Consider the following 17,176-nt stretch of genomic DNA (forward strand, 5'->3'; position numbering starts at 1 on the left):
TCCCGGGATTTTCAAAATCCTCTGCTGCTTGCAGCATCTGAGAGATAGTTCGCCGTAAACAATACGCCTCGAATGTGGATATCACATCTTGGTCAAGTGGTTGAATCAGCAATGTTGTGTTAGGCAGCAGGAAATGCACTGTTAACGTGAAGATGAATGCTGTCCAAATGTTTAGGATGGGCTGGCGCATTGTCAAGCAACAAGAGAACTTTAAAGGCAAGATTCAGCAGCAAGTCCAGGGATTGGAGGTCCATGTAGGTAGGACTAGGTCGGCAAGTCAGCAGGTCTGGGGCCTGGAGTTTGGGGTCTTGTCATTTGTGAATCTTGGGTTGATTCTGAAAACTGAAGCCCAAATGTCAAAGATTAAAGTCAGTGAGTCCAGAATGTGAGGCCTGATGAGTGAAGCCCTGGGTCTGCGAGTCCTCTGGGGAAGTCAGAAGCCCGATGTCTGCAAGTCCACTGGAGGCCTGGAGGCAGCCTGGCCTGGAGTTGGAGGCCTGTCTGTGACTGTGACTAGATAGGTGGGAAGCAGGAAAAGGGTTTGTTTCGCTGCTGTTGTTGTTCTGCTGAACATGATGGGCATGCTATGTTGGCACTTGAGTATGTAGCAACACTTGTGGGCTACCCCCAGCACACCCTTAGTTGTGCTGGTTGTTAATGCAAACAACACATTTCAATGTACATGTGACTTCTGAATTAATATCACTGGACAACAAAGATTTGCTTCCTGAAGACTTTTGGGTGTATCTTATGGATTTTGGGCTGCTGATCATGAAAATCACCACAAAATTTCCCTATCATGCACCAAATCACCTATATTTGTTATTTTAATTCACAATTCAAGTCAGAATGACTGATGCAAAGATTAACGGTGGCATTTTTCTTCGTCCACAAATTAAATAGATCATCAATGAAAGGCAATTTGAAGGACTTCTAGTGAGACCGGAGAAAACCACATGGAAGGCATTGAAGAATGTTGTTGAGAATTTTCCTGGCAACTACAGAACACCAAACTACATGCGTCTGATTGACAACATGCTTCAACCATACGAAAGCATGAAGTGCAACATGTCACCAAAGATTCATTTTCTGCATTCTCATTTAGACTTCTTCCCTGCAAATAGAAACATAGAAAATAGGTGCAGGAGTAGGCCTTTTGGCCCTTCGAGCCTGCACCGCCATTCATTACGATCACGGCTGATCATTCAACTCAGAACCCTATACCTGCCTTCTCTCCATACCCCCTGATCCCTTTAGCCACAAGGGCCTTTTCTAACTCCCTCTTAAATATAGCCAATGAACTGGCCCAAACTGTTTCCTGTAGCAGAGAATTCCACAGATTCACCACTCTCTGTGTGAAGAAGTTTTTCCTCATCTCGGTACTAAAAGGCTTCCCCTTTATCCTCAAACTGTGACCCCTCATTCTGGACTTCCCCAACATCGGGAACAATCTTCCTGCATCCAGCCTATCCAATCTCTTTAGAATTTTATACGTTTCAATCAGACCCCCCCTCAATCTTCTAAATTCCAGATAGTATAAGCCTAGTCAATCCAGTCTTTCATCATATGAAAGTCCTGCCATCCCAGGAATCAATCTGGTGAACCTTCTTTGTACCCCCTCTATGGCAAGAATGTCTTTCCTCAGATTAGGGGACCAAAACTGTGCACAATACTCCAGGTGTGGTCTCACCAAGGTCTTGAACAACTGCAGTAGAACCTCCCTGCTCCTGTACTCGAATCCTCTTGCTATGAATGCCAGCATACCATTCGCCTTTTTCACCGCCTGCTGTACCTGCATGCCCACTTTCAATGACTGGTGTACAATGACACCCAGGTCTCACTGCACCTCCCCTTTTCCTAATTGGCCACCATGCAGATAATAATCTGTTTTCCTGTTCTTGCCACCAAAGTGGATAACCTCACATTTATCCACATTAAGTTGCATCTGCCATGAATTTGCCCACTCATCCAACCTATCCAAGTCACCCTGCATCCTCTTAGCATCCACCTCACAGTTAACACTGCCGCCCAGCTTCGTGTCATCGGCAAAATTGGAGATGCTGCATTTTATTCCCTCGGCTAAGTCATTAATATATATTGTAAACAACTGGGGTCCCAGCACTGAGCCTTGCGGTACCCCACTAGTCACTGCCTGCCATTCTGAAAAGGTCCCGTTTATTCCCACTCTTTGCTTCCTGTCTGCTAACCAATTCTCTATCCACATCAATACCATACCCCCAATACCGTGTGCTTTAAGTTTGCACACTAATCTCCTGTGTGGGCCCCTGTCAAAAGCCTTTTGAAAATCCAAATATACCACATCCACTGGTTCTCCCCTATCCACTCTACTACTTACATCCTCAAAAAATTCTGTGAGATTCGTCAGACATGATTTTCCTTTCACAAATCCATGCTGACTTTGTCCGATGATTTCACCGCTTTCCAAATGTGCTGTTATCACACCTTTGATAACTGACTCTAGCATTTTCCCCACCACCGATGTCAGGCTCACCGGTCTATAATTCCCCAGTTTCTTTCTCCCTCCTTTTTTTAAAAAGCGGGGTTACATTAGCCACCCTCCAATCCTCAGGAACTAATCCAGAATCTAAAGAGTTTTGAAAAATTATCACTAATGCATCCACTATTTCTTGGACTACTTCCTTAAGCACTCTGGGATGCAGACCATCTGGCCCTGGGGATTTATCTGCCTTCAATCCCTTCAATTTACCTCACACCACTTCCCTACTAACATGTATTTCCCACAGTTCCTCCATCTCACTAGACCCTTGGTCCCCTACTATTTCTGGAAGATTACTTATGTCCTCCTTAGTGAAGACAGAACCAAAGTAGTTATTCAATTGGTCTGCCATGTCCTTGTTCCCCATGATCAATTCACCTGTTTCTGACTGTAAGGGACCTACATTTGTCTTAACCAATCCTTTTCTTTTCACATATCTATAAAAGCTTTTACAGTCAATTTTTATGTTCCCTGCCGGCTTTCTCTCATAATCTTTTTTCCCTTTCCTAATTAAGCCTTTTGTCCTCCTCTGCTGGGCTCCGAATTTCTCCCAGTCCTCAGGTGTGCCACTTTTTCTGGATAATTTGTATGTTTCTTCTTTGGAATTGATACTATCCCTAATATCCCTCGTCAGCCACGGGTGCACTACCTTCCCTGGTTTATTCTTTTGCCAAACTGGGACGAACAATTGTTGTAGTTCATCCATGCGATCTTTAAATGTTTGCCATTGCATATCCACCGTCAACCCTTTAAGTATCATTTGCCAGTCTATCTTAGCTAATTCATGTCTCATACCTTCAAAGTTACCCTTCTTTAAGTTCAGAACCTTTGTTTCTGAATTAACTATATCACTCTCCATCTTAATGAAGAATTCCACCATATTATGGTCACTCTTACCCAAGGGGGCTCGCACGACAAGATTGCTAACTAACCTTTCCTCATTGCTCAGTACCCAGTCCAGAATGGCCTGCTCTCTAGTTGGTTCCTTGACATGTTGGTTCAGAAAACTATCCCTCATACATTTCAAGAAATCCTCATCCTCAGCACCGTTACCAATTTGGTTCACCCAATCTATATGTAGGTTGAAGTCACCCATTATAACTGCAGTTCCTTTATCGCACGCATTTCTAATTTCCTGTTTAATGCCATCTCCAAACTCAATACTACTGTTAGGTGGCCTGTACACAACTCCCACCAGTGTTTTCTGCCCCTTAGTGTTATGCAGCTCTACCCATATCGATTCCACATCCTCCTGGCTAATGTCCTTCCTTTCTATTGCAGTAATCTCCTCTCTAACCAGCAATGCCACCCCACCTCCTTTCATGGTGCTGGCAGTGACAAGCATGCTGAAAGGTTTCACCAGGACATTGCGGTCATGGAGAAATGGTATTAGGTCAACTGGAATCCATCAGAGCAGGCTGATTATTGTTGGACACTTAAGCAAGAAGCCTCAGACACTGAACAGAAATGAAAATCATCAAAATATTATTTTTAGCTTAGTTGAACTTTTGCAAAGCATCTGCACCATTATGCAATTCTATTCAATAAAATTAATTTTTTGTTTCTCCAAATTCCTGTGATACAAGTAATACTTGTGTTTAGCTTCACGAGGTCTATCATGAACAAAAGATTTCTGAGGAAGCCTCACTTTTGAAAGAAAATTGTTGTCCGGTGTATTGATAGATGAATTCAGACAGAAACTTAAATAAGCAAGTTATCAAATGTGACTGTCTTAATGCATCAAATGAGATTAGTGTAAAATTGCAAAGAGGTCAAAATGGACTCTATGTTCTTGACAAATCTGTGCATCATTTATGTAGTTGGTTGGGGGGGGGGGAAGCTAAAATTACGTGACAAGGCTAAATCTTTATAAATTTTCTAATATTGCTAACAAGTTCCTAGGCTCAATGCCATAAAACACAATCAACTGGGTGAAAGACATCCTTAAATAAAATTTAAAGGTCGATCATTAACGTGGGAACTCTTAATGTAATTCTTAACAGGGCTGCTCCAAAAATATGAATACTGCTAGAAATTGTCGTCATCTTAAATAACTTTAACATTGCAAACACGAGAAAATCTGCAGATGGTGGAAATTCAAGCAACACACACAAAATGCTTGATGGTTCCACGAGCATTTTGTGTGTGTAACTTTAACACTGTGTTGCTTTTCGATCTTTTTTGTTTTAAAAAGGTAATCACAAATCATCAGGGCTGCTTTGGAGACGTTTCCAATATGTCAAAGAAAAATTAGCAACCACAGCCCATCTGTCATAGCATTAGAAGTGTGAGACTAATAACTATTAATATAAAGAAAATAAGTGTTAAATCTATTTTTACCCATGTCAAACGATCCCTGCCATTGATATAAGCAGTAACAAAATAACTCAGAATCAAAATCAGGTTTATTATCACTGGCATGTGTTGTGAAATTTGTTAACTTATCAGCAGCAGTTCAATGCAATACATGATAATTCAGAAATAAAATAAATAGGTAAATCAATTACAGTAACTATCTATGTATATTGAATAGATTAAAAATAGTGCAAAAGCAGAAATATTATCCATATAAAGAAGTGATGTAGTGTTCATGAGCTCAATGTCTATTTAGGAATCATATGACAGAGGGGAACAAGCTGAGTGTGTGCCTTCAAGCTTCTGTACCTCCTTCCTGATGGCAACAATGAGAACAGGGCATGCCTAGGGTGATGGGGTTCCTTAATAATGGATGTTGCCTTACATCTATAGAAGTTTTTGAGTTTTTAGTTGACAAACCAAATGTCTTCCGTCTCCTAATGAAATATAGCCGCTGTCTTGTTTTCATAATAGCTGCATCGATATGTTGGCACCAGGGTAGATCCTCAGAGATCTTGACACCCAGGAACTTTAAATTGCTCACTCTCTCCACTTCTGATCCCTCTATGAGGATTGGTTTGTGTTCCTTTGTCTTACCCTTCCTAATCAGCTCTTTTGTCTTACTGACATTGAGAGCAAGGTTGTTGCTGTAACTCAACTAGTTGGTATATCTCGCTCCTGTACACCCTCTCATCTCCATCTGAGATTCTACCAACAATGATTGTATCATCAGCACACTTACAGATGGTATTTGAGCTATGCTTAGCCACACAGTAATGCGTATAGGGAGAGTACAGCAGTGGGCTAAGCACACATCCCAGAGGTACATCAGTGTCGATCATCAATGAGGAGGAGATATCATCACCAATCTGCACAGATTGTGGTCTTCTGGTTAGGAAGTCAAGGATTCAATTGTAGAGGGAGGTACAGAGGCCCAGGTTCTGTAACTTATCGATTGGGATTATGGGAATGATGGTGTTAGACACTGAGTTATAGTCAACAAAGATATATAAATAAAATTCATTGTTACAAAACTCCTGGCAGAACCACAAAATGAGATCGAGAATTCTTAGAAGCACGGTTCTCAAAGGAAGACTCTATTAACAACCATATTGAACTGGACACAATTTACAGACCTATGCATCTGTGGGATTGGAGCCAAAGGGTTGAGCTGCAGACACCTGAGGAACCAGTACTCACAATGGCTGACAATCAGGGATACAGGCCGGCGTAGATCACTCAGCTATCCAGTTGGCCAGGACCCATAGAGACTAAAGTCCAGCGCAACAGCCAATCAGAATAAAGAGTCAGACCAATATAAATGCGAGCAGTCGACAGAAACAACTCTCAATTGTGCACTGATGATGTCACCTCGTCTGGTGACGAAATGTTCATGACCTAACCTCCAGGTTCAGCGAACAACCTTACAGACATGCAGCTAACCCAAGCTACGAATCTTGTCTTTCATCTTAAATGCACTTTATTTTGAGCAATGAAAATCACTGGGTAATAATTGTTTGAACTGCCAGTGACAATTGATCACCCTGAGATCTCATGATACTGTGTTTGATTAGTATGGTATGCATACCAAGTCACTCTCTGACTCACTCTCAAGTAGACTTCCCTCTAAATTGATAACAGGCATGTCTCTTATTGGCTGTAGAAGGTACCTAGAGGATCGAGTTACATCTGCTCCTTCTTCCCAGGTTGGCATGTTTTCAGCTACTGCCAACCATAAGTTTTCCTGCTCTTGGTCCTCTTCTTCAGTAAACCATGCCCCCTGATAACACATTTGAATCAAATTGTAAGAATTTCACAGCTTTCATTAAAGTTTGATACCTTGCAATATTAAGCAATGTTAACAATAATTCCTCAATCATTTTATATCAACAGAGAGATGAGTTGTAGAGAGTAAGCACATTTTTGGAAAAATCAAGATCAAAATTAAATTGGACACCATAGTAGCATAGCGGTTAACGCAACACTATTACAGCTCAGAGTTCAATTCCTGCGATGCCTGTTCTCCCCTTGGGATGCGTGGGTTTTTGTCCAGATACTCTTGTTTTCTCCCACAGTCCAAGGCACACCAGGTAGGTTCATCGGTCATTTTAAATTGTCCCATGATTAAATTAGGGTTGAGTCAGGGTTGTGGGGTTGCTGTGGCAGCTCAGCTTGAAGAGCTAGGAGGAATGATATCAGATAATTTGAAGGCCACATCGGGCAAGCGATGAGAGGTTGCCTGCAGATATTGCAATGAGTTTCAGGAATAGGCAGTCAGTAATGAAAATATCAGTCTGGATTAGAATGAACATCTTACCCACTTTGCCAAATTTTCATGTAGCATGCAGTTCCTGAACTACACAGAATTAATACTTACTTGATTTGTCTTTATCCATCTTTCCTCTAGTACATTTCCATGTGTGTTGCTAATTTCTAAAGCATGCTCCAGAAGTTGGTTTGCTTGTCCCATTTGGCCAGCCAGTATGAGGCAATAAGCTTTAAGGTGCAAGAATCGAGCATAAAAAACTGGAGTGGTGTTACATCGCCGTCTGAACTCATGTAGGTACTATTGAAATTTGAAATAAATATGATACTTTAAATTTTATATTTACTAAAGAAAACACAATAATTCACAAACTCTTCACACTGAATAAGAAATCAGCTCTCTGATTCAGGTTAATAATTTCTATTTGAAATGTTAACTAAATATACATTTCAAAAACACTTTTCAAAAATTTTTCAGTTCAAATTCTCATAAACCAGCTGGACTTTAGAATTATAGAAGTGACAGTAATGTAACTTAGCAATTAAGCAGAATAACTTTATACCATTTAAAAATATTTCCAACTTATAATTTATTTTTATAATAGAGCAAAACCCAGCTTCTTTCAGGGTTTACCAATTTCTAAATGCCCTGCACATACATTTCATTTCTTTTGAGATATCCCAGATATTGTTAAAAATATTATGCACACTATCTAAGCAACTGACAGAATAGTCTATCATTTAAGAAAGGAGAGAGATATTGGATGGCAATGGAAGAACTGGATTGGAATATTGCTTAACATACACTAGTTTGACCAAGTACAGATAAATATTGTCCAGCCTAATTATCATGCTGAGAATAGTGGTGAGCTAGGAGCTGGTATTTTTAAACAGTACTGTTACCAGGTTCCCAAGCTCTAGATTTGGAGACATGAATTCAAATTCCCAATGACAGCTATGTAATTTGTGGTTGCCTGCTGGAGGACAAATCCCAGAGTTATATTCTGTATACATATCATACTTTGATTATAAATATAATTTAAATCTTTTGGAATTAATAAGGAAGGCATTTTTGCTTGATGAGTATTGACGGAGGATAGGGGCTTTTAGCTGAAGTTCTACTTCCCATCTTCCTTGTGTTTCTGCCAGCTTGAATTAAGAATTAAGTGCCAGAATATTTGTCGCATGGACATCTATACATAGAGTGAAGGGTGTTGTTTGCGTCAAATCAAACCAGCAAGGATTGTGTTAGGCAGCCCACAATTGTTGCCATGCTTCCAACAGAGTATGCCCACAACAAACTAACCCTGACTGCGTGCCTTTGGAATCTGGAGGACCCGGAGGAAGCCTAGATGGTTTGCAGCATCCAAATACATTTATAATTTATCAAGAGATGGAAGTTTGCTTTAGTTATGATTTTGCAGATCATATGTTCAATTGGAAGCAGGTTAGGCATACTTATGAGCCCAGTTTCATAGCCAAGATCTCCACCACATCGAGGTGCTTCCTTTCATTTAGCAAATATACCCAGCAATAGGATTTTTTCAATAAAGCCATTTTAGGTGATATTGATAAAATGCCACCCGGCCAAAGATAATTGTTAAAATTCTATTTTAGTAAATCTGGAAGATTTAATGTATCCGTTAACTTGTCTCAATGGTCAACACTGAGATTCAAAACTAATATTTTCACAAATTCTGTCTCACCACCTTCATGAACTTTCAGATGCAAAATACTGTGTCTGCTCAACTACCAACAATCTCAATCAAGAGCCAAACCAACATTCATGCACAAGTCCAGGATCATATATTACATCTCTTCTGCCCATGTTCATATTTCACAGCACTATACACTGACAGACACATTACCCAAATTTATAACACCCTGAAACAGTTCCATTAGTAATTTTTTGTATCATTAAACAGAGAAAGACTCCTTTATCCTCCAACCTTATAAGGTTTCTCATTTTCTTACCAATGTTGTCTGCACTACTTCTGACATCTAAATACTTTTGAAGAACAATTACAACAAATACATAATCACACTATTCTTAGTTTTATTCTCTTTGACATATACACAAATTCACATATACAGGATTTTTTTAAATGAAAGAGCGCCAAGCTGCTGTAATAGCAACAAGTCAAATTGTACAGGCAGTTAAGTGTGTGCAGATCCACAACCCACATTGGTCTCAGCCTTGTTATCATTAGTGCCAAAATTTGCCAATTTCACTCACTCCAATGAAGTCAATAAATAGTTCAATGCACTAGATATGGCAGTGGACTGCAACAACATTCCGGACAATGTGCTGAAGACATATGCTGAAGAAGGACTATGCCTCCCGCTTGGTAGTTCAATGGCATAGCCTCCAAGAGGCCGATAACCTTGTCATAGGGTTTGGAGGCTTGTGTACCTCAATGACTCAGAGATATGTTGGCTGGATTCACGGCTTTCTGCTTTGGGCTGTTGGTAGGATCACTCATGCCAAACAGGTCAAAGGGTTGAGGCCACACTGAGAGTGGTCCACCGGTCCTCCAGGTTCAGGGGTTCAGTTTAGGGCTAACAATCCTGACTGGCAAAACAAAACTGTTATGCAAACAGCAATGAAGAATCCTTCCATATCTGAATGCGAAGGCATTCCAGAGTCTCCACCCAGGACTTGCATGACTGACAGTAGTGAAAACCAAGAGGAAGCAACTGACGTGTTGAAGGGAGCCCTGAACCCCACCAGAGATGAAGCATCTTCATGCAGCCCTCAATGCCAGTGGCGTAACAGGCGGTAAGTACAATGGTGTAAGGTTGGCCATATCTGGCAACTTCCGATCGACAAATATTAGAGCAAATTCAACTTCACCAAATGCTGCCTTGGCAATCTGCTCTTAATTATCAGCAAAATGATAAGAATTGTTGTCAGCAGCACTCTCATGATACATTTACTACTCTCTCCCAGACCTCGTTACAACATTTCAAATATCAACATAAGAGCTGAACGTTACTGCCTTTAATATCAAATCTGCTTGTAACTAACAATGCCAACAAGGAACCCTGATGAAATTCAAGGGAAATTGAAGGGAAGGCTCTTGCTGAGGTAGAATCAGAATGAGCAGAGAGGAAAATAGTTATGGTTGTGACAAAATGCCTTCACGCCAGGGCATCAGTCTGCCACATTCAGTCATGATCAGCTGCTTTATTAATGACCGTTTCATCATATGCTTAGAAGCTCACTGAAGAGTACAGTGTTCACTACCATTGCCACTCATCATACAATGCAGAGGTCAACAAAATGTAGATTGATGTTAGGGACAGTCTCCTATTGAAGGCCCACTAGCCCATTAAATCCATGCCGAGCAAGTGCCCATACAGCTAGTCCCAAATTACTGTGTTCAGCCAGGTGTTCCCAATCTTTTTTTGTGCCATGGACACCTGCCATTTACTGAGAGGTCCATGGATCCCCTGGTCTAAGCCTTGCCCCTGTATACAGTATATGACTAAGATTATTCTATTGTAACTGTCTCAACCACTTTCACTGACAGCTCATTCCAGATACTCATCACCCTCTGTGTGAAAAGATTGCCCCCAGGTCCCTTTTAGGTCTTTCCTCTTTAGTTTTGGCCCGTACTTTTGGGCACAGGTGATGCCTACTCACAATAAAAGAACACCTAACCCTGACAGTCAATGCCTCTCATTGCTCAGTCTCTCACCATCAACACTTTGTACTCTCAACACTGGCCTGATACTCAGTTATATAATTAATCTGCATTGTTCAGAGACTGGGTATACTGTGCTAAGTAATGTACTGTACAAGCACCCAAAGCTCTTACACATTGCAGAAAGTCAGAATTGTGACAAAATATTCTCCCCCTTGTCCTAGCTATTGCAAATTATTTTGTTCAGCCTATATCCCTCAAAGCCCAGAGTTGCCAAACTTTTTTATGCCATGGACCCCTATTATTAACCGAGGGATCTGTGATTTTGACACGATTCTGAAAACATCATCCTAATTTTAATGCACTTTAATAACATACACAAACCAATTTTCAGGAATACATAATAATAAGGGCAGCAGGGTAGTGTAGTGGTTAGCACAACACTTCACATTACCAGCGACCCAAGTTCGATTCCCGACACTGCCTGTAAGGAGTTTGTACGTTCTCCCCCTCGATGGCGTGGGTTTCCCCCAGGTTCTCCGGTTTCCTCCCACAGTTCAAAGATGTACCAGTTAGTAGGTTAATTGGTCATTGTCAATTGTCCTGTGGTTAGGCTGGGGTTTATTTGGAGGATTGCTAGGCAATGTGGCTCAAAGGTCAGAAGGGCCTATTCAGAGCGGTATCGCAATAAATAAATAATAAGGGGTGTGTGCTTAGCCCACTGCTCTACTCTCTGCATACACATGACTGAGTGTCTACGCATAGTTCAAATACCATCTATAAATTTGCTGACGATACAACCATTGTTGGTAGAATCTCAGGTCATGATGAGAGGGCATACAGGAGTGAGATATGCCAACTAGTGGAGTGGTGCCACAGCAACAACCTGGCACTCAATGTCAGTAAGACGAAAGAGCTGATTGTGGACTTCAGGAAGGGTAAGATGAAGGAACATATACCAATCCTCATAGAGGGATCAGAAGTGGAGAGAGTGAGCAGCTTCAAGTTCCTGGGTGTCAAGAGCTCCGAGGATCTAACCTGGTCCCAACATATCAATGCAGTTCTAAAGAAGGCAGGACAGCGACTATACTTTATTCGGAGTTTGAAGAGATTTAGCATGTCAACAAATACACTCAAGAACTTAGAGTTGTACTGTGGAGAGCATCCTGACAGGCTGCATCACTGTCTGGTATGGAGGGGCTACTGCACAGGACCGAAAGATGGTTGTAAATCTAGTCAGCTCCATCTTGGGCACTAGCCTACAAAGTACCCAGGACATCTTTAGGGAGCAATGTCTCAGAAAGGCAGCGTACATTATTAAGGACCTCCAGGGTCCAGGGCATGCCCTTTTCTCACTGTTACCATCAGGTAGGAGGTACAGAAGCTTGAAGGCACACACTCAGCGATTCAGCTCCTTCCCCTCTGCCAACCGATTCCTAAATGGACATTGAATCTTTGGACACTACCTCACTTTTATTTTTTAAATATACAGTATTTCTGTTTTTGCACGTTTTTTTAAAATCTATTCAATACATGTAATTGACTTGTTTAATTATTATTATTTTTTTGTCTCTGCTAGATTATGTATTGCATTGAGCTGCTGCAGCTAAGTTAACAAATCTCACGTCACATGCCGATGATAATAAACCTGACTCTGGTTCATTGATAGATTATGTCTAGGAAATCAATACTTTTAAAGTACGACTTGTGGCCTTGATCCTTTTGGAAAAGAACTCTACTTTTCTGAAAGAGCTTTTAATAAAGTTACATCAGATCCTGAACAAAATGGCAAAACTCACATTCAAGTACTGTGATGACTTTGATCACTTTGCACTAAAATGGACTTTTTTGGTAAGGAAGTACACACATAGTACAAAAAAACATAGTACATAATTTGTATTTAATCAATATTTTTCTTGTGAATGCTACTGATAAGACACTTTGTGCCCGTGATACTGTTGCAATTAAGCTTTTCATTGTAATTGCACTTGTGCATACACATACTTCTGCACTTGACAATAAGCTCAACTTCGACTTTGCTATACTATTCTAATAATGAGAACTTTAAGAATAAAAACAAACCTCTTTTGTTTGCTGGTAGACTTCCATGACAGTTTCTTGCTTTTCCCACAATGCTTTTCTAAACACCAAGATCTGACACTCCAAGAACTTGGCATAGCCATACATTGAGAACAGAGAAGCATCTGTATGAGTCATCAATCGTTTTGAAATTTTAAATGATGGAATGGCCTTTTTCCATTGTGACAACCTAAAAAACCTGTGTTGACCATGACTAAATATTAGCAATGTAAAACATTACAATTAAAAATATCAAACTTTTATTCAGCTTAAAGTTTAAATGAACTCAGTCTACCTCAGACTCTCTCTCTCTTCTCCCCCACCCCATCAGACAGAAGGTACGAAATGAAACACTAGTCTGATAAGCTAGACCTCACAAACTACCTCATTATGGCCTTGCACTTATGGTCTGCCTGCACTGCCCTTTATCTGTAACTGTAACATTCTATTCTGAATTGTTAATGTTTTCCCTTGTACTATCGCAATGCACTCATGCAGGGTTCCCAAACCTTTTTATGCTTTGGACCAATACCATTAAACAAGGGGTCATGGACGCCAGATTGGGAACCCTACACTAATGTGATGAAATGATATGTATAGATGGCAGGCAAAACAAAGTGTAACGCGCTATAGGGTTTCACTGCTAATGTACTGGTCTCTCTGTAATGTTTCACTGCTAGTGTAATGGTTTCTCTGTAGCAGCAATGTTTGGGTTATGACTAGAGATAACAGGGGTTTGGAATGCACGCTATCCAATGACAGGCAAGTTTTTCCTTTCTTGTGGGTCTGAGAGCAGGGATTTCGCGGTCTTTTGTCAGCGAGAGATAAGAGAGAAGAGGCAAATGGAAAGAGTTTGGTAGATCAGAGGATGGAGTTGACTCAGAGCGAGGGTCCGACGGTCAACGCCGCTTGGAGGAGGAGGTCAATGAGGAACGAATGACAGAACCATGAGCTCCAACATGCGCATTATACTGTTTCATTAAAACGGGCCCTTTTTCTTTTCATTTTCTTTACTAACCCTACAGTCAGATCAAGATCTATAAAGTTCAATTGTTTAACTGCATACGGTGCACTGATTGGTATTTTGCAGTTCGGATCTGTAACCAGGCAACACATCAGCAGCATCCACACAAACGAGATTTCTCAGTTTGACTGGGCCAGAGGTGGTCTTCCCGTAGACAAACACATGCTAGCCGAGTCCGAGGGTTACAAATGTTTTCTACTGTTCCTTGGTAAATATGACAATCAAAAACCAAGTTACTAATTTATCACCATTTAAAATGGTAATATTTCGATTATGCATCAAATGTGGCAATGGTTACTGAGGTGCTCAGTATTATGAGTAATTATGAAATGTGTCTTGCAATTAGAAAACAGGTCTTGCCATGAAACATTCCTCCCTTTTGTTCCTGGGATTATTCTCGCGAACTTCTCCAATGCCAGCACATCCTTTCCTAGACATGGGGCCACTTACTGCTCACAATGCTCTATATTGCCTATTTTGATGTTATCAAAACAGATTAACAGCAGGTCAAACCGGATCGGCGGAAAAAACACAACCTTTCAGGACTTGGAATTCTATCAGAACGGAGAACAGTCTATCAAAGTTGATGCGTGTTGCTTGAATTTCCAGCATCTGCAGAATTCCTGTTGTTTGGAGAACAGTCGATTCCATTTTTCAGTGCACTGCTTTTCTCAGTTCTGGTAGAGTTCAAAGACCCAAAATATTAGTTTTCTCTTTTTGTTCTTTATTAGCAATAAATATCATTTTTACCAGAGTGCAACTGATGAATGAAGTGACAGCAATAAATTCTTTTCAGACTTCATTATGGGATCATCAATCACTCCATTGACAAATGAAAGGCATTCTTCAAATGGCCTTAGTGCAAAACCTAAAGCAGAAGAAATATCATATGTGATTTTCATATCTTCCTAAAACAGTTAAACTATCCTAGGAAGACAAAATTAAAGCTTTACAAATTATTTAAAAGTTTATTAAGTTCTTATAACATTCAAAAAACACTTAAAACAGGTAAAAAATTTAAATACTTAGCATAAAAATGGGCAAGGTACAGTGGCATGCAAAAGTTTGGGCACATCTGGCCAAAATTTCTGTTACTGTGAATAGTTAAATGAGTAGAAGATGAACTGATCTCCAAAAGTCAAAGTTAAAGATGAAACAAACTTTTTATAGAAAATATAGAAACATAGAAAATAGGTGCAGGAGTAGGCCATTTGGACCTTCAAGCCTGCACCACCATTCAGTATGATCATGGCTGATCATCCAACTCAGAACCCTGTACCTACCTTCTCTCCATACCCCCTGATCCCTTTAGCAACAAGGGCCATATCTAACTCCCTCTTAAATATAGCCAATGAACTGGCCTCAACTGTTTCCTGTGGCAGAGAATTCCACAGATTCACCACTCTCTGGGTGAAGAAGTTTTTCCTCATCTCGGTCCTAAAAAGCTTCCCCTCTATCCTCAAACTGTGACCCCTCGTTCTGGACTTCTCCAACATCCGGAACAATCTTCCTGCATCTAGCCTGTCCAATCCCTTTAGAATTTTATTAGTTTCAATAAGATCCCCCCCTCAACCTTCTAAATTCCAGTGAGTATAAGCCTAGTCAATCCAGTCTTCCATCATATGAAAGTCCTGCCATCCCAGGAATCAATCTGGTGAACCTTCTTTGTACTCCCTCTATGGCAAGAATGTCTTTCCTCAGATTAAGGGACCAAAACTGCACACAATACTCTAGGTGTGGTTTCACCAAGGCCTTGTACAACTGTAGTAGTACCTCCCTGCTCCGGTACTCGAATCCTTTTGCTATGAATGCCAGCATACCATTTGCCTTTTTCACCACCTGCTGTACCTGCATGCCAACTTTCAATGACTGGTGTACAATGACACCCAGGTCTCGTTGCACCTCCCCTTTTCCCAATTGGCCACATTCAGATAATAATCTGTTTTCCTGTTCTTGCCACCAAAGTGGATAACTTCACATTTATCCACATTAAATTGCATCTGCCATGAATTTGCCCACTCACCTAACCTATCCAAGTCACCCTGCATCCTCTTAGCATCCTCCTCACAGCTAACACTGCCGCCCAGCTTCGTGTCATCCGCAAACTTTGAGATGCTGCATTTAATTCCCTCGGCTAAGTCATTAATATATATTGTAAACAACTGGGGTCCCAGCACTGAGCCTTGCGGTACCCCACTAGTCACTGCCTGCCATTCTGAAAAGGTCCCGTCTATTCCCACTCTTTGCTTCCTGTCTGCCAACCAATTCTGTATCCACATCAATACCATACCCCCAATACCGTGTGATTTAAGTTTGTACACTAATCTCCTGTGTGGGACCTTGTCAAAAGCCTTTTGAAAATCCAAATATACCACATCCACTGGTTCTCCCCATCCACTCTACTAGTTACATCCGCAAAAAATTCTATGAGATTCGTCAGACATGATTTTCCTTTCACAAATTCATGCTGACTTTGTCTGATGATTTCACCGCTTTTCAAATGTGCTGTTATCACATCTTTGATAACTGACTCTAGCATTTTCCCCACCACCGATGTCAGGCTAACTGGTCTATAATTCCAGGGTTTCTCTCTCCCTCCTTTTTTAAAAAGCGGGGTTACATTAGCCACCCTCTAATCCTCAGGAACTAGTCCAGAATCTAAAGAATTTTGAAAAATTATCACTAATGCATCCACTATTTCTTGGGCTACTTCCTTAAGCACTCTGAGATGCAGACCATCTGGCCCTGGGGATTTACCTGCCTTCAATCCCTTCAATTTACCTCACACCACTTCCCTACTAACATGCATTTCCCACAGTTCCTCCATCTCACTAGACCCTCGGTCCCCTACTATTTCCGGAAGATTACTTATGTCCTCCTTAGTGAAGACAGAACCAAAGTAGTTATTCAATTGGTCTGCCATGTCCTTGTTCCCCATGATCAATTCACCTGTTTCTGACTGTAGGGGACCTACATTTGTCTTAAGCAACCTTTATCTTTTCACATATCTATAAAAGCTTTTACCGTCAGTTTTTATGTTCCCTGCCAGTTTTCTCTCAATCTTTTTTCCCTTTCCCAATTGAGCCCCTTGTCCTCCTCTGCTGGGCTCTGAATTTCTCCCAGTCCTCAGGTGTGCCACTTTTTCTGGCTAATTCTTCTTTGGAATTTTAAGCAAGATTAGTGTATTATTTTTGTTTTGTACAATTTTAGAGTGGAAAAAAAAAGGAAAAGAGCACCATGCAAAAGTTTGGGCACCCCAAGAGATTTGAGCTCTCAGATAACTTTTAC

General features: G+C 40.8%; 1 protein-coding gene across 1 annotated transcript in view; it reads right to left on the reverse strand.

Annotated features, from left to right (window-relative positions):
- Nucleotides 1-6,443: 6,443 nt before the first annotated feature.
- Nucleotides 6,444-17,176, reverse strand: part of LOC140198770 (adenylate cyclase type 10-like) — a 124,929-nt gene continuing 114,196 nt past the window's right edge. Inside the window, exons 32-35 of the mRNA XM_072259779.1 lie at nt 14,639-14,756; nt 12,868-13,063; nt 7,251-7,439; nt 6,444-6,653 (exon numbers count right to left, since the gene is read on the reverse strand). Of these exons, the coding sequence (XP_072115880.1) occupies nt 6,444-6,653; nt 7,251-7,439; nt 12,868-13,063; nt 14,639-14,756 (713 nt within the window). The remainder of the gene's footprint in view (nt 6,654-7,250; nt 7,440-12,867; nt 13,064-14,638; nt 14,757-17,176) is intronic.

Source organism: Mobula birostris, chromosome 6, assembly GCF_030028105.1.
Source record: "Mobula birostris isolate sMobBir1 chromosome 6, sMobBir1.hap1, whole genome shotgun sequence".
Lineage (NCBI taxonomy): Eukaryota > Metazoa > Chordata > Chondrichthyes > Myliobatiformes > Myliobatidae > Mobula > Mobula birostris.